The 24,117-nt window shown below is 37.7% G+C and overlaps 1 protein-coding gene across 9 annotated transcripts in view; it reads right to left on the bottom strand.

Moving 5' to 3' along the window:
• LOC105148601 (uncharacterized) overlaps positions 1 to 24,117 on the bottom strand; it is a 344,598-nt gene that overhangs the window by 118,918 nt on the left and 201,563 nt on the right. For all 9 annotated transcript variants that reach the window (XM_087402879.1, XM_087402885.1, XM_087402877.1 and 6 more), the window contains one exon: positions 18,538 to 18,628. In XM_087402879.1, coding sequence (XP_087259005.1) covers positions 18,538 to 18,628 — 91 coding nt within the window. The remainder of the gene's footprint in view (positions 1 to 18,537; positions 18,629 to 24,117) is intronic.

Raw genomic sequence — 24,117 nt, 5'->3', positions numbered from 1 at the left:
ATGGAGCAGAACATGAAAAATATCATCTTTGAAGTAACCTAAACGAGCTCTGCAAAGCAATCGTTCTCTTAATTATCTATTTACGCCAAAAATGCAGATTGGTTCTATTATAATATTGTTCTATTATACACAATGTACCTTTTCGTCTTTTTTTTGTGTTTAAAATATTATTCCTCTCTTCTGTTTCAATTTTGGCTGTACAACATGAGGCATTCTTGCAAATCGACGGCTGAATTTCATGTACACACATTCACTGTCTAAACTGCAACTATATCCAAAAGATAGGTTTTGATTGTATGCGACTATCTTGTGACATTTGAATGAAGATCGAATGTAATTATGAATAATTTGTATTGTAAGTAATTTATCCATTAAAGATGATTTTGTAAAAACTGAAACGTTTGGAGTAATATACTTGTTTGTTTTTTAAAGAAAAGCACTTTGTACTTGGCTCATTACTCTCTGCACATACGAGTATATGTTCGAATTTTAACCCTCTGCGCCAATTGGATTCTTATTACTTTTTTCTCTCTTTTTTTCTCTCTGCGCGGATGAGAAAGATGAAACGTTCTCGATTCTGGCCGACCAAGCATATCGCCGCAATTCTGGCGTGCAGCATAACATTTAAATACTGCGTGAGATATATGTGTATTTCCACCGTCCACATCCCTGCGTGTTTCTCTTCACGCCTTATCGCAGCGTGACGTTTGGGACGTCGCCGCATGATCCGACAGCTGAAGAAAATGGAGACGGATGATTTCCCTTTTCCCGGGGCCCGACGCAGGCCGTCGCGTGACAACACCGTGGGCTTCCTGAGAGACGCGGTTTCCCTGGTAAATGCACGCCGCTTACCGTGATTACGTGCGTGCGCGCCCGCGTGTACGCACATATCCGCGGCAGCCACAGCGCTTCTGAGCATAATTTAACGCGATACGTTGGGGTTGTGCTAACTTGCTTAGCGCAACCTCAAATAGAACCGTAGGTCGGGAAATTTCCTCTGGCGCTACGACCGGATCAACAGGAGCACTACCTCCCTGAGGAGAATCGCGAGGAGGATCCTAATTGCTTCGACAGTCGTCTCTGATCTAATGAGCTAACCAAAGTGGCGTCGATCGTTCAGATAATAGTAGACTAACATCGTAACATTATTACAAAAGTAAAATTTAAGCAGTTTTTTAAAATGAAATATTTCACTGATGCGTCATTGATTATTTTTAAAAGAGGAATCTCAAACGTGACAAACAATGCTGTACAAAAAGCTTTGACATTCTATAGCAACTAGCTGAAGCATCCTATATTATTATTTTGATGATTCAAGTTTATTTTCAGATCTGTATTTAATTTTTTAGATACTTCAGCTTTTGCTGAAAACTGTTATTTCCGTGTAGAAGTAGGAAAAGTATTAATTATATGCGGAACATTGTTCGACAAATTGTCACTCTTGGAAATGGTTAAACGGTACTAAAAGGAAGACGACGCGATCGATTAGGAGGACTATTCGACAACGATACAATAACCGTGAAACGTAGCACCGACAGTTTAATATCGACGGTTGCAATTACACCAACAGTGCTTAACGATTGATCGAGCGACGAGTAACGATCCATTAACGGGATTACACACGGTTTAATGTATCCACTGTTTATTAGTGTTCTACTGTTAACGTTTATTGCTCTGGAAACGTTCGCCAAGAGCGTTAATAATAAGTACGCCGTTCAACTACAACCACTATAAACTTCGAGCATGATTTTCAGTTTCAATCAGAATCTTTTGACTTTATCGACTAATAGTAAAGCGTAAGTCCGGCCTTTCGCGCAGTACCGAAATTTAAATTGCCGTGGCATTTAAAGATGATTATAATGCAAGAAAGATACACTACGTCAAAAAGCAATGGCTTGTAATCTACAGACGACAACGACGACGAACACGCGGAAAACGCACTGAAAGCTCCTCTTTGGCTAGAAATGACGGTAGCCTGGTACTCGAGGGTTCTCTGGGGCCTATAATCATGCGTCTTGATTAGTGCCGCGCACTCAGTGATCATCCCCAACCTCTAATGCCTCTCCGCTACTCGCGCTAGTCCTCCTCTAGACCTCATCTCCTTCCTAGCGCAAACTTACTAATATCTCTGGCCCAACCGCTCTTATCAGGTGACTCGAAAGCATCGTGGTATGCCGACACAAAGTCGGCACCCTGGAAGTGATTAAACTTGCCGTATTCATCGAGCGAATATCTGAAGGAGATACAGACGTTAGAAAATTATATACAATATTATTATTTAAAAAGACAATTATATATATTTCCAAATATATATTTTTGATAAATTAGAGAATTTCAAATTGTACGATTAGTCTTTTTAAATCAAGATTATTTTTAGTTAAAATTGTACTTGTGTTATTATGTTCTAACATTGTACATTTTTTTCTACGTTTCAGCGCAGTTTAATAATTGATGATAGATATTTGACGGATTTTAAAGATAAAATAATCGGTACACCCTATAGGTGTTCGAACCGATGGAGAAACTATATGCGAGGTAGACGACCCTATCCTAGGACGCGAATGAGCCTCAAGGAAACCATTATAGACTCACGTTCTCTCTCACTCTATCTCTGCTCATCGCTTCCTCTCCTGGCACTCTCTCCTACCGAGAGATAACCCGGAGCGACGTAAGGTATTTAGCCAGAAGAAAGGAGGATCAGAAATGCCTAAGGACTTCCCTATTTTGTCAGTGAGCCGCGAAATACGATCGTATAAAGGCGCATCCTCTTAACAAATAGTAGACTATATTTGCGTCTATCGTTCTCTACGATTTACAAATCCCATAATATTCGTTTATCTAATGCAATCCGATAATCTTTATCTCCCACGTGAAACTAGGAATTTGTACTAGAGCGAATGTTAAAATTGAATTAATAACACAAACACTGAAAGACTAGGAGGAGCAGGGAACATGAAGAAGAGACTCGCCTTGATAAGTAGCCGAGGCAAGGGTAAGAATCCCGATAAACCGTGTTGAGCGAAGTCGTCGAACAGGAGAGAGGGAGTCGCGAGTTGGTAAAGTCCTCGCAAAGCGCAAGATTAAGCAAATCGATGGTCGACCGGCGTTTAAGGTCCCGGTCAATGGCGTGGAAGAGACGCGGAAGGAGGGCCGAGTAAGCAGGTTATAGTGGCGCGCGGGCCGGTACAGATGGATAGGTAGATAGAGGCTGGTTCGGGTGGCCCGAACTGATACAATTAGATGTGATCTTAACGCCATAACTCAGGGCTAATCTCGGAGGTCTAGACCGGGCCCGGGTGAATCTCTGGCCTTCCGGGCGAGGCGCGACTCACTTCATTATTCATCCCGGTCTCTCGGTGCCGGCCCAGTTATCTCTTGCTATCCTAGCCGGATGTACCGGCCAACCTAGCGACCTATCGAGGAAAATTCGCGCTCCACGAATAGCTCGCGAATTCTATGGCGCGCAAATTCGCCACCAAGATCCAGCCGAGGGACCGAGTACCTTCCTGAATTCCCGGCATTCGCGCATTACCGTTTCGGTAATACCGAAACTGTCGGGTCTCCTGAGCGCGACCGCGTGCGACAGCCCGTAGAAGGCAATAAAATGTGGGATATGCGAAGACAAGGGTCAACTTCACCGGCATAATTAATCGTGTCCCACGGCGGTTTCTAACGCAGATTTGCTTTCGGATGGCGTTTCCATTAGATGAAGGAATAAAAAAATGATATTAATTCTTGTCATGTAAATATGTCAGGTTTAGAAAGAATTCTTCTGAAAATTTTTATTTTATAAAATTAATATTTCTGCTTAAATTCTTTGAAGTAGGATTTCATTCTAAAAAGTGAAAATTTAGTCTGAAATCAAGTCTGAAAAAAGTGGCTCAATTTTTAATTTTTTAATGTAAGACTTCACTCTTTTGAATGTTTTCACAAACTCTCTAAAATTTTTAGAGAGTCCAATAGAACTAAGTTTTGTAATACATGTAAGTTAAAAATTATAAAAATTACGATAAAAATTTCATAATTCAATGTCTGATCAATATCGTTTTTTATTTTTATTTAATTTATAAAACTCTTTATCACTTCTGCTTTGATCATGATTTAGTAAAGACTAAAGTTTTACGTTTTTAAGTTAACACGTAGATGCATTCTCTAAATGTACGGCATTTTTTATAGGCATTCACAGAGTACAAACGTCAAAGCTTTTTTTTTTCTTTTAATAAACCGTAACTCCATCCGCCATGAAAATGCGAATTGTAGTAAAGTCTTGCCTGTGGGAGATTCCACGCCGCCGGTTATTGACTCAGTTCGTTTATGTACTCACGGTTTACGATGCCACTAAGGTCGCAGCAAGAAGTGAAGCCGAATGGATAAAAATAAAACTCTCTCAATATCCTTTAAATGCCTCGTGCCGCTTTCAAGGTGGCAATTATTATACTATTTGAGAGACACAATGAATATTTTTCATGAAGGTGTCATCAGATTAAAATTAAATACACTTTTCACAAAATTGAAAAAGCTTTATTCAACTTATCTTTCATAAAATGTTTTATTTTCTTAATATTATTTATATATTCTAATACTTTTCCATAGATGCTTTGAAAAATATTATAAATAGTTTTATAAATGAATTATAAATAGTTTTCATAGCATTTGAAAAATTACGTGCAAATCATTATAGATGTAAAATAGATGTAAAAAAGACATTTGTAACTATATCGCGTAGAGAATTTTTCATGGCTAAGGCCAATTTAATCTGGCAACATGTTAGATGACTTGGAAGCGCGCGCCAATAGTTTCTAACCCATTTATTTCAGATGCAATGATCGTTCATATATTCAACCGAATTGATCGAGTAAATTTTGAAGGAAAAAGTTAATTCCGTGAAAAGTAACAAGCAATACAGATTTAATGGCAAGTGAAGAATATTTTCTTTTTCTAAAGTATTGAAGTATTATATGAATTAATCGGGTAAATGAAATTAATCAAAAATGTGACGTTTAATGTAAAAAATTCTGATAAATATTTAACGACAAAATGTACGTCTGTCAACAGATACAAGAATATAGATAACGAAATATTTATCATGATAAACGACACTTTTGCTATCTGTAAGCTTAGTTTTAATTCCATTAGAAGACAACCCTACTTCTCGAGGAAAAGACATCTCTCCCCCGAAAAGACGAAAAGGCGCGATGCTCTAGAGAGATTTAAGGTTCTTAGGTTTGCCGCGGGCTACACTTCAATGACTAACCCTTTGAGGATGCAATTACCCACGGAAGAGATCTTCGAAGTCCGACATCCTGGCAAACAACCAGAATCTTAATGAGCGGCTACTTCTTCTGATGGATGAATTTCTCGAGACCCGCGAATCAAATGTTTTTTAATAATACCAAATCATTTAAGTCTGTTACAATATGGTGCACGATTACGTACTTCAAGAAAAAAAAAATCTCTAAAAACTTAAAAATAGCTCTCAACAATCATTGTTGAATGATTAACGGGGGGAAAAAAATGATAAAATATGAGTTTATTATATAAAAAATTATATTTGTACAATATAAACTATTATAATTTTTATAATTTTATAAATAAATGGTTTTATGAATTAATTCTCTTATTATATAGTATGTTAATTAGTAATTACACATATTACATTCTTTACTGCGATCAAGAATTCGTTTTTGTCTTTTCTCTCAGCGGAACAATACTCCAAATATCATCGACTGGGAGCTCGATTGTCAGTGTATCCAGACAATATTTCACGCCTGTCTTCGACAAACGACGACGATAGCGCAGTGTGAACGTGCAAGGGTGAGTTTCAGCTACCTGTGGCTTCGCCTAGTCTCATGCAAGAAACGGTGACAATGACGCGAATTAGCGTTGTCGCGTATACATACGTCGTATCGTCTGTATCATCAGCGTTTGATGGCGCGGAAGGCGCGGCGAGGCTGCCGCCGTAGGGGTGGCCGCTTTGTGCCATCAGGGTGATTATATTGCTATTCGGCGAGAAACATCAAGCCACATGAGCGAAGAGAAGGGTGGCTACGACCGTAACACGCGCCGACGATATATACCCATCGCCGTGTATCGCAGTCAGTTGTCGTCCCGAGCACAAGCAGGATATACGGAGCTTTTGTTAGTTAGAAACTGCGAAGGAGGAAATGGATGAGAGAAGCAGAGGAAGGCGAATCCTAATGCTATGCGTAGCAAACGATGCATAATATGCACGATCGAGAGTTATAAGGCGTGAAATTGATACAACGGATGTAGTAGCGCTTAATAGTAATTATATATCATAATTAGATAATTTATGGAAAAAAACAGTGATTTAATAAAACAATTATCAAAACACTTTAATATTTTTTAAATCAATTAAATAATATATTTTCGGTTAAAGCAAATTTTAGTTTCTTAAATATTTCACAGAGTGAATTTATATACATATTCAATTCTACTTCAGCCCGCGAAGATCTTTTTGAAATACATAATCAGAATTAAAGTATATAATCACATGTTAAATTGATAAATTTAATCATTTTCGATATTAATAAGAATCTTCATAATTTGATATTAATCTAAGCATCACAAGCACTATAAATAATTTAATGTATTGCGAAAAATATTGTCTGAATTTAATACCAGATGTCTAAAACCATACACTCTTTTTGTTTCGAAAACAAAGTATTTTCGAGAAAAATGCTTCAGACAAAAATTGTAGGGTTTAAAAAATTCTATTAGTCACTGATCACATCCGTTTGATCTTGGAGATTATTCTTCTTATTTTCATTTTTGCATTAAAAATTCATTTTCAATAAACAACTTCTCCAATGGCCTTGATCTTGATAAATGTTATCCAGAACATGATCTTGAACAACATTCAAGAGGTTTTAACTGTCGGTCGGACACCTTGCGTAATAATACCGACGATATTACAAGTTTCAAGCCTTGTAACTCGAAAAGTACTTAATGAAAATGAATGAACTTTATTACAGTGTTTTGAAAAGCTCTTGACACCAGTTATTAAATTCTGGCATCAAAAATGGGTGTTCCATTTAAAAAAATCGATTTGACCTTGATTTGATCTTGGCGACGCCACCCAAAGTCAAACGAATGTATGACCAGTAAATAAATCTTTTTAAATCTTACAACTTTTGTCGGAAACATTTTTCTCAAAAATGCTTCGCTTTCGAGATAAAAGTGATGTATAGGTGGTCTTAGCACTCAGTATTTTTTTAAATAGAAAGACATATTTTTTACCTGTTGATAAATTCTGTAAGCAATATAATTATATATTGAAGCATTATATACATATTTAACTTTTTTTGTTAATTTTCTTAGTATCAAAAAATAAACAACTCTTTTGTTTTATACTACTCAACACCTCGAGATTGTAATTTAACACATTACTTAGTTTTAATAACAATACAGTGGCAAAAGATGTTTTCTTTTCGAGACACGTTGTATCCCACGACTAAAAGTAGCATAAAAATGAATTCAAATTCTCTCGAAATAAAGCTGTCGCATTTCAAGATTATGTGCTCTGAGAAAGCGCTTGGTACGTTCGCTTAATCCGAGATCTTACTGGCACTTCGACTTCCCCTAAGAACGAGACTCCTTCTCGCGTATTCCCTTCTTTCTTCTTCTCTCATCCTTTTTCCCGCCCCTCTCTCTCTCTCTCTCTCTCTCTCTCTCTCTCTCTCTCTCTCTCTCTTTTAACCTCTCCTCTCGTTTCCTTTATCAAGACGCGAGAGAAACGGTTTCGCGGTAACGCCGGCGTGACGGCGGTGGGCGCTGCGGGCTGTATTTTTTTTACGATATTATTTATGATATTAATTTCGCCCCGGTAACGTTGGCCCCGCCGGGAGTTGTAAAGCGGGCCGAGACGCTCTCCTCTTTTCCTGTGATATCATTGTCTCGAGCAGGCAACGGCGTACCCCAGCGTACGACGACGACGACGACAACGCGAACTACGACGACGAGGGGTAGTGAGGGTTGGAAAGAAAGGGGTGCCAGTGAGGCGACGTGAATAGTGGCCCTCTTCTATGAAGTGCGGGAGGAAGAGCAGCCGCACCCGGTGTTTTTGGTGAAAGGAAGACTTCTCTTCTCCCTCGCTCTCTCCCTATCTCTCTCTTGCTTTCTCTTTCGTCCTCTCGGATTGCCTACGAAGAGAGACGGAGAAATCTCGGCACCCGACCGCCACTACGGGTGTCGTCTACGGAAAATCTCACGACGCCCAGAGAGAATTGTTGCAAGAAGCCACGCCGGGTGTCAGCGAAAATTCTTCTTCTTAGCTATTGTCCAGAAGAAAAGATTCTCACGAAAGCTTGCAAATCTGTATGCTGTTTCTTCATTACATCTATCGTATTATACATAACCAACAATAATTCCACAAATAAATTTAACTTAAATCATTATAGCGCATAGATGTCTCTTATTACAGATATATCATATTCTTTTAGAATCAATTGTAAATAATTGTAAATAACACGACAATATTATTTCTATCTTTTTAGATCATGATTGATTGATCAATCATATATTTTTTTTAATCTGGCGTATGTATCATGCAAAAGCATTGTGACAGACATTGCCTGCCAAAAACGGAGTTGGCCGCCCGCGGCGTCAGCGACGCAAGTAAATCTAAGTCCTACGGATAAGTAAAATTTAAAACCGTTCCCTCTCATCCTCAAATTACTTTCCGACGGCGAAGGGGGCAAGAGAGATTGGAGAAGGAGAAGCGGGACCGGATGATAGCTTGTGAGATAAAAGCAAGCACCGGGAGCTTCGGTTGCCACCGAAAGCTCAAGGCCGCATTAATCTCGGTAATTACGTCACCTCTGTTTATCCCCCGCGGTGTGCTTCCGCTTGTTCTCTCTTGCACCTCTTCCCCGTCTTCATCTATCTCGTTCTCCTGCGTGGATCCTGCGGTCGAACTCACGCCGAGGTCAAAAGCTGCATCGAAGGGGACTGTTGGGCTTTTTATCCAACGTAATCAAGCAATAATTTCAAGGCGTTGATGCAAACACCGACGAAATCAAAGACCAACTTGGAATTAAAATAAAGAAAGAAGTATAATTACATTTTTTTTAATAATAGTTTTAGAACTTCAAAATTTTCAATTTCATCATTTTATCAGAGAATTAAAAAATTAAAAAATTTATTTCCCAATTTGAATTCAATTCAAGCTGATTGCTCTCACAATATTATTAGATAATATATTGAAAATAGAATCACTGCAAAATAAAGAAATCCAATATAAATGTAAAGTTTTATCAATAAAAATATTAGACATAATACAAATGTTCCATAAACTTTTTAAACTAAATGATTGTTTCTTTCTCTTTGCTAGACACTGTAGATTTACAGGAATTCACGATTCTCGTAAATCTCATGATCAGATTTTATTCGTGTCTATAATATGAAGGCGGCGTGGCGGAAGGAGCCCTTTAGTGAACGATGTTACCAAAAGCTCGCTTTTCCCAAGAGAAGGGAAAGAGGTTACGAGGAAGGCAGCGTTATGGTACACCACAAAACCAACAAACGATATGAGCCAAGAGGCTATGGCGGTCCAATGTATAACAAGCCATGTAAATCTGCCGAAAACCATACATCGTCAAGTTTCGTCAGAATAGTTCACGTGATTCTAACATTTCTGTAAAATGCGTAAATAAAGCTAACTATTTATTACTTGGCATTGAATTTTTGCTTAACTTAATGTCGACTTTTACAGTAATATCTTCTTATTTTTTCATGCTAAAAATTCTAAATCTAAATTATAAGATGAGAAAGATACAACTACTTGGAGGAAGTTTTAATCAAATTTGCATCAATGCTTCTGATCTATAATTATAATAGATTCCAAACCTGATACCACAATAATGAACTCTGCATTACAAATATACTCCATGTTATAAGGAACACTATTAAATATAGACAGATCTTCCTATATATAGGTATGCCTAGAAAATTCAAGATATATTCAAAAGTGATAACTTTGTGAAGTATCCGAAATATTGCGGACAACTTAGCAAGGCTAATGTTGCAAATACAAACACGCGTTATGTTCACCTAGATGGCACAAACGCGAGAGGGTGTGTTTCGAAGCGAATCACCCCTAATTCGGCAATAGCATAGCTTAAACCACAAAGCCAGCTAATACAGCGATTAGGCGTCGTGTACAAGCCAACGAGAATTGCTCGGGGCGATGCCTCAACCTGCGTGAAATCACTGCACGTATCGCTTTCAGTGGCAAACGTATCGCTTACAGTCCAAATATTGACTCATTCCACAAGTTCGATTAATACGGATGCATTCTAGCAATTTTCAAGATTACACGTGAAGAACATCACTTTTTTGGCGCTAGTGCTGAGATTCGTAGTTCGGATAAATTTCACGACGGAAAAATAAATGAAGCCTTCTGTTTCAAGGATTTTCTAAAATGCCCTATCAGATCGTAGTATTCTGTACCTTGGTAACCTTAAGGGTTTGTCCACCGGGCCAACGGTCAGCCATTGCGGTCAACTACACAGCTTGTCCGACTCGCCTTCGTGCTTCGGGTCCTTTGGTGATTAACGAGAGGTCAAACCTAGTGGCGGCCAAAGCACGCGCAAATAGTCTCTCTCTCGTGAAATTGGGTTCCAAAGCGAGTCCTGATTGAGGCGTCCACCAATGCGGCCTTGACGAGGTTTCTCCAGCTGTGTCCTGTGTCAGAATATTCCCGGGCGAGCGGAGCGGAAACGCCGAGAGTGTGAACGACGATCGCAAGGAGAAGGTGGAGCAGGGAAATTTACGTGAATCTCTAATTCGAACGTATGGACAGCTTCAAGAATCCTTTTAAATTAAATCATTACGTAAAAATACAATACAATACATTATGCATCCGTGAATAGCAAAGAAAGATCCAGGAAGCAGCATTATTACAAAAAGAAAGAAAGGAGCAAGACTTCGTTAGTAGGGAAGCCGCAGAATAGCGGTTTATTAGTCAATATAGAATACTTAGTGTCATATCCCATCGGGCAGAATGTCAGCGTGAGCAAAAAGGTTCGTGCGAAGCTGTCACTTTATCGGATTAGCCAGTCGCGGTAAAAGCGTCTTGGAAAGGGCGCCCTCCAATTCGTTAATTTACCCAGCCTCGTTTCCTTCGCAGCGATATTAATCGAGCCGGACGTTCTCAGAGATATCTCAATCTCCGGCGCCGCCAGAACAGTTCGTCATAAATGAGAGACGTCATACCGGAAAGAAAACGTATATTTCCGCACAATCACAATCACAACCATAATTTATATGAAATATTTTTGCGAAATACAAAAATCTCCAATAAATATTAATATAAATATTTAACTTGCTTAATTGGATCTTTTAATTATTATTTACATGTCAAAGTATTACCAAAAAATTATAAAAATATACTAATTATTAAAGTACAGCAAAAAATTATCATTAAGTTATCAATAAAAAATTTCAATTTGATATTATTGATAAGATTTTTCTATATAATACAATATTTATCAATATAAAGAATATATTATATAACGACAAATTTTTAATTCATCAAAAAGATAAATATTATTTCTTCAATCTTTTCATTAGTTCATTTAGTATTGAACTTTTTAATCTTGATTTATATTAAATAAATTTTTTTTAAAGATAAAAATTATCTTTTTTTATTAATCATCGAGATGTCCCAGAATGTCGCGAATACGAACAACATTCTACAAAAAATTCAGTTCGGCGCCATCGAATCGCGGATATTTTTTTAACGGTACCACCCGACTAAACTTTTTTCGAGGGTTGCGGCTATGGGGAAGTTGTATTGTTTATTCAGAAACGTATCAGCGTCGGCGACTACGGCGGCGACGACGACGACCACGACGAACGACCGAATCGGCGAAGAGGCGGACGAGAGCGAGAGGGCCGCGTGAATGGCACTTCCGGTAGAACGAGGTTCGCAGGGCTCCGCAGACTCTCGCTTCCGGTCAGGCGTCCGCCGTCCTTGCTACCCCATCGAAAACGCAGGTCCGGATCTCCCTGCGTTCGTTCCCCCGTTTTCCCTTCTCTTCACACCCCTTCGCACCCCCTTTCTGCCCGACGAGAAGTTCGCTCATCGGACCCACCGGCGTTCGTTAATTAAGATATCGATTCTTATTGTCCGCCGGCCGCCGAGTCGAACGGACGTCCTGGCCGGCGCCTGATTTCACGCCCGCGTTAGGGGTTGCTCCTATGCACACCCGTTGTCGGTCACCCGCGACGAGGCACAACCCCTCTATTCGCGCGCTTTTGTCGCTTTCGAAGCGTGGTAGATTCGCGATTCCGTAACGTACCGTATCGAATAATTGTTCGACGTTGCGAATTCGCCTTCGCTTCTTCAGCGTCTATAGAAATACATCACGAATATTCGTATGTAGTACGAATGTTACAACAGTCACTCACTTTTTATTCTTAAAAATAATCTGTGGATTTTGTATGGATATATATGTGTGTATATATATTGTCAAAAATATGTTGTACTATACATACCAAAGGATATTATCAAATAAACTAATTATATTAGGTGTTGGAATTAATTCGTAGCGTTTTTTAATGAAAGAATGTTATTTATTTCACATGAGCATTAAAAAATACATTAATGAAAGTACTTCCCATCACTTGTAAAACGCTACGAATTAATTCCAACACCTAATAAAATTTTTTATAAAATAATATCAAAAGCATCGCTTCATATTATAGTAAAACAAAATTGTGTTCCAATATACATTGTCAAATCTATAATAAACATAACATAAACTATAGACCTTCAGAAATGTATATCGAAACACAATCCAATTTTATACAATTTTTAAAATTCGACATTTTTGTTAGCAATTGATTTTAATTTAGCAATTAAATAAACGATGTTTCAAAAAATAGATACGATGTAATTTATTTATTTTTCTCCAATATATATAATATTCATATCACAATTATTTTTGAATTTGGAAATAGCTGTGTAATAAAGTACAGTGGGTAAATTTTTAAGGACTCTTACAAAAATATCAAAGCACTTCGAAAAGAATCCTAGTTTGCGTCATTTGATAAATCTTTGTAACGTTACAATTTATCAAATAACACAAACTTTTTCGAAATGCTTGGATAAAATATTTTTATGATCTTTAAAAATTTACGCGCTGTGCTTTGTGATATACACAGATCTCTTTTCTCTAAATCTAAAAATAATACTTGCTTCTTGGATCTACAATACAACACTGATGGTCCACATAGATCCAAGAAGTAATTTAGCCGAAAAGCTATATATAAAAATGAAGCAACAAAGTCACAACAAAAAAAATAATTGCAAGTAATTACAGGGATTCTCAAGCTATTCAAAGTCCATCATTAATGGAGCTTATTTTTCTTTTGTCATGATCTGGTCTTGAATAACAACACGAAATTTTTTTTGTATAAAAATCAAAATAGAAAGCATTACCCTTTTATTTTTAATTTATATGTTTAATAATTTTTGGATGGAAATTCCTCGATATTTCAATAAATTATATTTCGAACAAGTTTTAAAACTTTTAAAGCACCGCATCTTAAACAGTAAAATCAGAAAACATTGAATTATCGTTTTCAAAAATAAAGTTTTCATCATCTGTAATAATCGTTTCAATTTCACCGTATTAAACACTTATCGTGTCAATCAAAATAAGTTACGTCCGATCACGCTTCGCATAACACTCGATGGACTTTATGAGGATTTTCGACATTCACTATCAATTTCGTCGTCCTTCGTTTCTTCCACTCATCGACAGTGGCAACTCGACGTGCTACGTGCGCACATATGTAGAACGTCGAAGCCACAGGTGTCAGCGAGAGCAGTATTTTTCAGCGAGGCCCGCTGGTGAGGGTGATAGAGCAAGAGAGAAAAGGGTAAAGAGCGCGCTACGAGGAGCGAGAGAAATGGAGAGAATGAGAGTGCTCCCATCGAGGTGGGAGGGAAACGAGAGAGGGACGTTTCACCGCGGCAGGGAAACGGCGGAGTGCCGGCACGCACGTTGAATCTGCTAAACGCTCTCGCTCGTGCGTGAAATGCCTCGATATCACTGTTTTATTTCGGCCCGTTCGTTCGTCGCCGTTTTCTCCTGCTTTCTCCGCAATTCCGTCCTTTTTATCCCCGGCCGACCGACTGAGTCGGCCGGCGCGCAACCCTTTCTCTCTCGTCGCGCTCTCATGCCCGTTCGTGCAGATTTGATGACCCTCCCGCTATGATTTGACGATGATTCAATTGTCTACGGCCAACTGAAATGAAGCACCTACAAGTTGAGCTTTTTTGTAACTGGCCTTTCATTTAGTATTGGTCGGCACGTTTCCAACGTTGGGGAATGACCAGACTATTGGTTTAACCCTATCCAGAGAAGATACAAACCGAATTTTTCTGTCTGATCGCAATATCGTAAAAGCATCTGCGTTTCATTAATCGTATATTTGATTGAAATAGAATATATGATGATTTTATGTAGTCATAAAATTTTTATAAATAAATAAATTAATTATAATAATAATAAAGTTTTAAGAAAATTTTAGACGTTTGACATACAGTCTATACAATTAGTACTACGAGGTTCTAAATTGTTAAAAAGACAAAATTTTCCTCCATCAATCGCCGTAAGGTGGATATTTACTTGCATTCTGCACTTCAAATAGAACGCTTTAGAACTTGGTGTAGTTTTCATACACACAGCTGTAGTTGAGGATTAATTTTAATAAAAACAATAAAATAAATTATAACGGAGAAATAGTTCAATATGTATAAAATATAATTATTATATATCTAAAGCTTACAGAGTGTGCACTATTAAATTCATAATGTCAAATTATACTCAACTTTAGTTATTTTTAAAACAATTTTAAACAAATGTTAAACAGTTTAACTCAAGAAAATTATTAAATTTGACACAAATTTGATTTATTATTTTTAAATGCATACGTTCATATTGGCGATGTTTACTTTGAAACTAACCACAGAAATGAATTGATTTACATTTTAACACACATAGAAGTTAAAAATAACAAAATGTTATTAACTCAAGGGATTGAGTTATCATTGTTCCTTTAATATTTAACAGTGTATAAGACTTTACCATAAATACATATTAATATAATGTGTACATAAAACATATTATTCTTGACTTCTGATAAATTTGGAAGTTATTAAAAAAAATTTGTTACTGGTTTCCAAAAACACGATATCGCCATAAAATCGTGCTCGATAAGTCGATAAATTGCAGAGTGGCCCGTTCGGCCAATTTAATTAATAATTATCGACTCGAAGAGGAGCGCCTGGCACAATGGCGATACTTCCTTGGCGTAATCCTCCGAAGATTAACGAGCCCGTACCAGAAGGGACCGCTCTCCACCGCCTCCCGCCGCTCGACCCTCCGTGCCCCTTCTGTGTGCTATATCGTCCTCTCTTACAGCCGCAAGACGCCATGGCGCGCCTTGCGGTGGTTGCGGCAAGAACCCTCGCCGTACCCGCATTAACGCAATTATGAATTTGTCGCGTTGGGATCTGACAATACAAGATGTCGCAGCCATTCTCCCGCCGCACCTTCCCACCCAGTCAGAGACCCTTAGCCCGGCTTTCCTCGTTTACACTAAAACCGATTTTGCGGACTATATGGATCGAGACGACGTGACATAAATGCAATTTGCCAGGCCACGTGGACAGTCGTATGCGACAATATGGAGAACATCAGTCATTATTGTGATATACTAGTTAATAGATCATCGTGATATAAATCAGATTAAACCGGAAATTATTCTGAAAATGAAATAAAGTAACTACGGTATTTTGATAAATCAAAGACAAGAATGTTAGAATGTTAGCTGTAAAGATTAATATTAAGGTACTGCCACTTGAAGCTGAGACAACAGATATGTGACAGCGATGATACATCCAAATGTACAATATACGTTATCTCATAACATGAAATAACATTAGCAACTACAATTTCCGGCCGCAACTTCCGGAACTTATTATTTATCATATACTGCGCTAAATGTTCAAGAAATATTTTCAGAGTGCTTCGTCCCGTCGTCTCTCCTTCACGAATCAATATTCAATGTATTTCGTGCGCCCGCCTTGTTAGCCGTGCCGCTCGTTTTGCGGCGCGGGAAGCGAGTGTAGTTTCGGCGGCCCTAAGTTAGTTTCGAACGGTCCCGTAGCAATAGCAGTAGCAGGCTGCGCTCTCTCTCTCTCTCTCTCTCTCTCTCTCTCTCTCTCTCTCTCTCTCTCTCTCTCTCTCTTTCTCTTTCTTTGGTATCGTGCGGTAAAGTGCGACAGACGGGACGAGAGGATCGTTGCGGCTCGCCGCAGGCGACTGCTGCGACCTGCTCTCCTCAGCGACAAATTCCTCCTTCTAGCTCGACCGCTTCGCCCTCGGTTCTCCTTGCTCTTGTGCGCCTCGTCGCTCCACCCGTCCACCGTCGGAGAACCGCATCTCACGACTTCTCCTCGGCTTATCCTCGTGAACTTGTACAACGCGCAAGAAAATCAATCGGCATGGCCCAGCAAGGCGCAAGGATTCCGGCGGCAAGGATTTCTCCCAGTCTCTGGATTCAGGAAAGGGTCACGAGAGCGCCGATAAGGGCGATTCTCTAAACATCAAGGAGGTAGAGAGACTGCCTAGTCAGCCCTTAATATCGTGAGAGCCGGATCCGCGCAAACAAGCCACCGTAACCTCCGGTTAAGCGCCGGCCAAGCCATCCGGTCAGACCAATGTCGATCCGACCGCTGCTGGCCCTATTATCGCTAACTAATAAAGGGCCTAATTGAAACGCCGGGCTTTTGTTTCCAGTACTCGAGCGCCGTTCGTCTTTCCGAAAGCGCCAGACCCGGCCGTTTGACCGGTTCTTGAGGCTCCACTGCAGATCGGAATTCAGTAGTAAAGTGGATTTGCGAAAATTGATTGCAGTGCTTTAACCGGAAATCTAGATCTTTGGTTTTATCTTTTACATTCATATATATATATTTATATTTACATTTAATTCAACTTCAATCTTTATTTAAAGTTACAAATTCTTTGAAGCAAATCCAATTTTGCTTATTTTGAATAAAATATGATCCGAGCATTTTAGTGTGTATATATATATATATATATATATATATATATATATATATAATGAACGCCATAATGTTGTTGTGCTTATCTTAGCTCTAAGACACTACCGTGTCTCCAAATAAACAAAAGTAATTATTCGTAATTATAATTTACATAAAAACTCAAAAGTTCTGGACATAAATCTCTTCGTGACTGGTAAGGGAAATAAGTCGACGATAATTCAACCATAAAGCATAGACAGAAAGTGATCGAGATCGCTTATAATCGCGACCCGCATATAGACAGCGACGTGCTCGTTCACAACTATTTTCTACGAAGGGGAAAGAAGAAAGTTTGATCGCAGCCATTCTATAAGTGCCATTATTATGAGAGATCACTTTCAACACGATTTTTGCTCCGGACGAAAGCTCCTATAGCATTGTCGTGATGTTCTTAAATTCTACGCGCGTCTTATTGGAAGCAGGACGTTGTTCTTAGGAAACACAATCATATCAATTTCCCATATTGTTCAATTATTTATGCGACTCTGTATTGAAAGACTATATGTGGCAAAAGTGCCGTAATTATTTTCGATCATTGTTCTTATTGTTACACTTGAACCTATGAAAATCGTAAGACATAAAAAATAGCAAAATGATCACGTTTGATGAACAGTAGATAATTCTAATATTGAACGTTCCAAAACATTTGATAGAAGATATTATATATTAGAATCATACAAAAAAGATTTTTTTCAATATAAATATGAACTAAACGTACAAAAGTTTTACGATATTTATACAACATATAATGAGTAGAAAAATATAATTAAATTTTTTGCTAATATAAACTGCAATAATAGCTGCCATTTTGTTAATTTTTCATATGATTCGTTTTGTATAGATTCACTCTATAGTGACGAACTCCTGAAGATTTCTAAGTTAAAATTCGCCACAAGTGAACTACCAAGATCCGAAATGTTATTATAAAACAATGATTTCAATAAAAAAAACGGAGTATATACATATTATATAAATATTTATCAATAAATAATATATTTTTTTTACTCTTTATGTGTTATATAAATATCAAATTTTTAATTATATCATATATATATATATATATATATATATATATATATATATATATAAATTAAAGTTCTTACTAAAGCTTTACATCTATTCAATATTTCCTTTCTTCTATCTTCTCGGTACATTGGGATGCATTTTCTCACGAGAAAGGAAAATAGATCGTTCGGATATTAAGCAATGAAATTGCATGTGCATCGAAAGTTTTGCAAGAGCGATGAAAAAACGGCTAGGACCATTCTAGCGTAAGCTGAATGATATTGCGCGATAAATCAGTTTTCATTTGGTCGCAAAAATATGGGAAGAGAAAAGAAAGAGAGAGGGAAGGAAAATGGCTCGCGTGATGCAAAAATAGTAATGTAAAAACTTACCTTGCTGGCGTGCGGTTGGACTGACTGTTCGTGAGAGAGACTGCTGCAAATCGGCCGAGAAGGCAGCCTGCCGTGTTTTGCTCAGGTATAACTGCAAAAGGAAACGAATTACGTGAAATTATTCCTCCGACGTCAATCCTAATTTATAAGCAAAGCATTTCTTTAATTGCTTGTACTATATTAAGAATGAGTTTTGTAATGCAGAAAGACAGATGTGTCGTGACTAAAGTTGAACCTAAGTGTGTTATTTTGAATTATAAAACGAGCGAATAATTCACTCGTGAGCAGCAAATGACAACGTTCGAATCCATTATTTTGAACGCTATTATTAGGACATTGTAAGTGAAGTGTCATTTTGTAAAATCAATACGATTTCTTGGGAGAAAATATAAATTTAGCTTAATGTCTAATTCAACACGCAACAACAAAATATAAATCAATGTCACGTATAAGTTAAAAGTAAATAGTTAGTTAGAGCAAATATTATATTTTGTATATATGCGTATATCTTAATTTTGTTCTTATTTTTTTGCTTAGATATTTTTTACGTACATCGTACGTATTTATATAAATATCTACAGTTATTATAAAGTAATGTGTATATTTATAAAAACTCCACATACTTTTCATACTTACGATATATAGAACAATTGAATAGCCTATTAGTGAAAGCCGTTTTTTCCACTTGAAATATTTGTGGCAAGAACGAATAAACTTATATTATGTAATCTTTGTTTAATTATTTCAAGAAAATATCAATAAAATCTTTTTTTTTAATTAAGAAAAATTTGTTTAATTAATAAAATGTATATAATACGGCATAAGAAAATTTTTATTTATTAAAAAAGATTTCTATTTATTAGAATAGAATGCACTTGACCGGTTTTGCAGCTGAAAAAAAGATTTTAGCTGATTTTGAAACAAGCGTCTGCCATTTTTATTAAATATGTCCAATGGATATATATAACAGTATTTGTAACAGTAAGGACTTAACTACTTGTTTTGTATCCTTTTCTCTATAATAGAATTGAAATTTTCTTGTACAATTAGATCCATTTCTTTGTCTTTTTTTATATAGCTGCTTTCGGCTAATTAATTAATAAAGAAACAGTTGTTGAGGTTCAATTAATTAATATGTAAAATGTAACTATCGAGAAGAGAGACGACTCGCAGAGACGTCCGAAGCTCGAAGAGAACTAAAATTGCGATCGTATCGAAGAGATTTGGCATCCCGATCACGTGCTAAGGCCAAGACATCCCCTTTAATATTAGGACCAAATCGGACTGACTCGCTTCGGTATAAAATAAAGGGCTGACATGCGAGCACAGCGGGAGAGTCGAGCCAAGCCGAGGGAGAAACCGAAGCGAGATGGAGCTCCGTGAGAGTAACGGAGAGAGGCGTGGAAGACAGGCGAGGGAAGGGTAGCTTCACCACCGCGGTGAGGGATGACTGAGCGAGTCGGTTAAACGGGCGTCTTCTTTCATAAATTTGGAGGGCGCCCCCGGATAAAGGTTTAGAATAAATCGTTCGGCCTGTTATCCACTCCGACGTCGGCGGATAACGCCAGACGAGAGCGCGGCCCCGGATGGCTCAACAATCCCTCCTTAGCCTTCCCGCATGATCACACGTTGTACTACTTTGAGACGCGTATTTTGCACGTTTTCCGTCTACCGTGAAAAATTTCAACAATACTATATTTTTTATATTGCGCCAAAACAAACGAAAAATAGTCAATGTAATGTAAATATTTCGATGAAAAGATTTATGGAGTATACGGAAGGAATAAGGATTCTCTTGCAACAACATATGTATATTATAATGCGTGGAGAAAAATATTTTAATAAAGTGTATAAAATTGTAGCTAGATATTTCTAATAAAAAATAATTTTACATTCAAAATAATTATGCAGGATGCCGAAACTGGTTGCTAGGCAGTCAGAACTTTTTACATTATCATCCTGCTAAAGTATTCTATGTAATTTCTTTCATTCAACTTTCATATTCATATAACAAAAAAAATTTTATTTTCAGAGAGATCGGTATCTAATTAAATTTTTACCTACTTCAGTACCATTCTTTTCGTATGGATTTAACAAGAAAATCGAACCTCTCAACAAAAATATTTTTTTGTTAACATTTATATTACATTTTATAAAATCGCTATAAAAAAACATTTAATTACAGAATAACTAAGAAATAATATAACAATATTGCACGCGTATTGTGCACGGTAACTTACAGCACGCAAGACTGACTCTCTAAAATGGCGAGCGTAATATGAAAGTTCAGGCGGGGGTAGCTAGAATGCTCATAAATACATCCTCGAAGATCGCACAAATCGCTCGTTCAAGGCCAATCCCCTTCGACGTTTCCCTGTAAGAGATACGAGAGGGAACTCTTCTTCGATCCGCGTAGAAATACGCACGGTGATATGGCGAGTATAGCGAGTTACATGCACGTGTAACATACACACATACACACACACACACACACACACACACACACGCACACACACATACACACACGCGCGAACACAAGGTCCGAATGTATCCCGAATGTATCATAGTGCAAAAGAAGGAAAATGATGGAAAAGGAAAGATAGAGAAAGAACGAATAGAAACAGGCAAGAGCAATGAAGAAAGAGAGATAGGAGGCCAAACCAGGCAGAAAGCCAGTCCAATTTCTCAAACCTGTCCAATCTGTGTCGTATGCAAAATCAATCACGCTCTACCCTGCCACACCGTCCTCCGCGGGAGCCCTGGGGGCCCCACAATTTTCAAATCTACCCGTAGCCGCGCGGTAATCCAACTCTTGAAGCGAAACTTCTCGCCCATCTAAGACAGAGTCATACTATCGAAGCGTCTTTTTCGATCTATTTCGTCTTTCTGACAATTCAACGTGTACATATATGCGCACAAAAATAGACGGATATGTTATTTTATACGTTGGTCAACAATGAATAAGTAAATATAAAACTTGGAAAGTTGTTTCATATTATACAAAAACTGTTTTAAAAAAAAAATATTTTTTTAATATTTGATATCAGAAAATTATCAAGGTACAACAATTAATAGTAAAATTAAAACAGTAAAATAATTTTATACGTACTAACTTTTAAATCGTAATATTTTACAATAAAAATAAATATATAATGTATAACAGCGACGTATGTTTTTAAAAATTGTAATATGTGTATTATTACAAAGACTGTATTCTCCGTCTTTCTCTCTCTAACGAAAATGTATATTAACGAAAGAATAATATCCTTTGAAGCTGTATTGAGATGCACCCGTAATTCCGGTCAACGTTATAAAGTTTATATTGAGCCTTTGAATCACGGTAATAATATCGTGAGTGTGCTCAAAAGGCGAGTCGCGACGCGGAGGAAGACATTTTAAAAAGTAAAATTCAGAAAGTCATTAGGAACTATCGGGGTATCGGACGTTTGTTTCGTCGTCCCGTCCATTGATATGCATTACCTTCGATCGGCAGCCGCGATCATTAAAGGGATCTAAGGGCGCTCTGTAAGGGTTTCAAGGCCGGGTGACCGCCTCGAAAAAGTAATTTGTCCTTTGGGGCACGAACTTCAAAGTGCACGCGGGACGAATGTCCCGCGTGCGGGCATGCTACAACAAGCGGCGTTCTACTTGCGCCCCTTTCTACTTGGCGCCACTGATCAGACTTGCTGATTTTTGCCGTCGCAACGTCGGCGTGGACCTTGTCCACCGGCGCGGGCGGCGCCCGTCAAGGGCCCCGGCTTGCCCTGGCTGTCGGAGCTCTCAGCCCCGAGAAAACGGAGAGAAACGGGAGGCCGGGAGCGCGCTACGAGGGGTGCCAAGAGTTTAGCATACGCATTTTGTACATTGAAATCTCGACACGTTCGTCCAACTTTAAATTGAAACTCGCTTCACGCCCGCATCGTCTCTCGTCGTCGATACTCCTCGTCATCGTCATCGTCGTTCTTTGGACGTTATCACGTTGACGTTCAAAGTTCATGTTGAACATCAATTTTGTCAAATACTAGGGAAAATTTTCTAATGTATGCTTGTAAAAAAAGAATCAAATAAATCGAATTTTTTCAAAAAATAATTTCATCAAAGGAGTACGGAAAATTAGGAAAATTTTGTCGCACGAACCAATCGTGAAACTTGATACACACGTAAATATAAGATAAAATATGGAGAAATCTAACCAAAATCGAAATGGCTAAATGAGTGGATCCTGATTAAGAATTAGAAAATGGATCTGATGGATCCCCGTGATCCAAATATGATTCTATTTATCATAGTTTTCCATTGTCTTCTATTGCATCGTAATGATTTTGTATCACAAAATTTTCCCAATTTTTTATATTCCTTTTAGACATTAATTTTCCATATATTACAAATATATTAAAAAATAGCGTCATCTCTTTCTGCATTTTTTTTTAATTAAACTAAACTATAATTTTTTATAAAATTTCGGATTATTAAAAATATGTGAAAAAATAAAATTACATCTTAATTTTAAATTTTTTATTTTCATATCATCAGAAAATATTAATTAAAAGACAAGTTTATGTACAAGAAAATATAATATAATCGTGAAGAAAACAAAGTAGAATTTAATAACACATATATAGGTATATACACGCACACACAACACACACACACAGAGAGAGAGAAAGAGAGAGAGAGAAAAAAGACTGAGATAAAAAAAACAAAAAGAAAGTTAATGCTTATAATAATTGATATTATTGTATTATGATATCTCTACAAAATAATTATAATTTGTTAAAGACGTGAAAACTATTATTTATGATGAGATGATACTTGTACCACCATTTTCATACAACAATTTAAATGATGACATATTTTATGATTTTATCACAAATCGATATGAACACAATAAATGCTGACGTAATAACACAAAATGATCGACTTCTCGCCAACGAGTTTTCAAATTTTGTCGCGTGACATTACGCGAAGGGATAATAGTGAGAAATCGGGCATTTTTAATTAAATAATACTAATCACAGAAGGCAACCCTCCTCTGTGCAGGCAAATCTCATCTCGTTCTTTTCCTGGACCATCCCCCCCTCGCGTAGTCTCTATCTTTTCCTCCGTCTTGCAGAGCTTCTCTTTCTTGAACCCGCGAATCGTCTCTCTTTTAGACTTCGAATTGTAATTAACATTTGGTTCTCCCATTAGTGTAATTAAAGTGCCATTCCATAATCTAGGAGGCCGAGAGAAGAGAGGGGCACCTTATCTTTCAGACTTCAGCCCCGGCTGCGGGGGTCGTTTTAACCCCCGCTGGGCGCCCAGCCCCTTTCCGGGTCTACGCCAACCGTCGGTTGCCCGTAGCTTCCTTCGGTGATAACTCCTTTCCGCGGAAGAACTCCCTCCACCGGAGAAGAGAGAAAAGGAATCGCGACGGGAAAAAGAAAAACGGTGATTAAAACGTTTGGAAATCCGATATCGTATCTCCGCGTGCCGAGTCGTCTATTCGAAATCACGCATACGTAAACCGATTTCGCGATTTCCGTTTCCTTAAAGGAGAGAACTTAACATTATCAGACATTTAAAGCGGATAGCTATATC

This window comes from Acromyrmex echinatior, chromosome 2 (genome assembly GCF_024713525.1).
Source record: "Acromyrmex echinatior isolate Ae372 chromosome 2, ASM2471352v2, whole genome shotgun sequence".
Classification (NCBI taxonomy): Eukaryota; Metazoa; Arthropoda; class Insecta; order Hymenoptera; family Formicidae; genus Acromyrmex; species Acromyrmex echinatior.
Note: the sequence above shows the minus strand (reverse complement) of the source record. Positions and strands in the feature narration are given on the sequence as shown.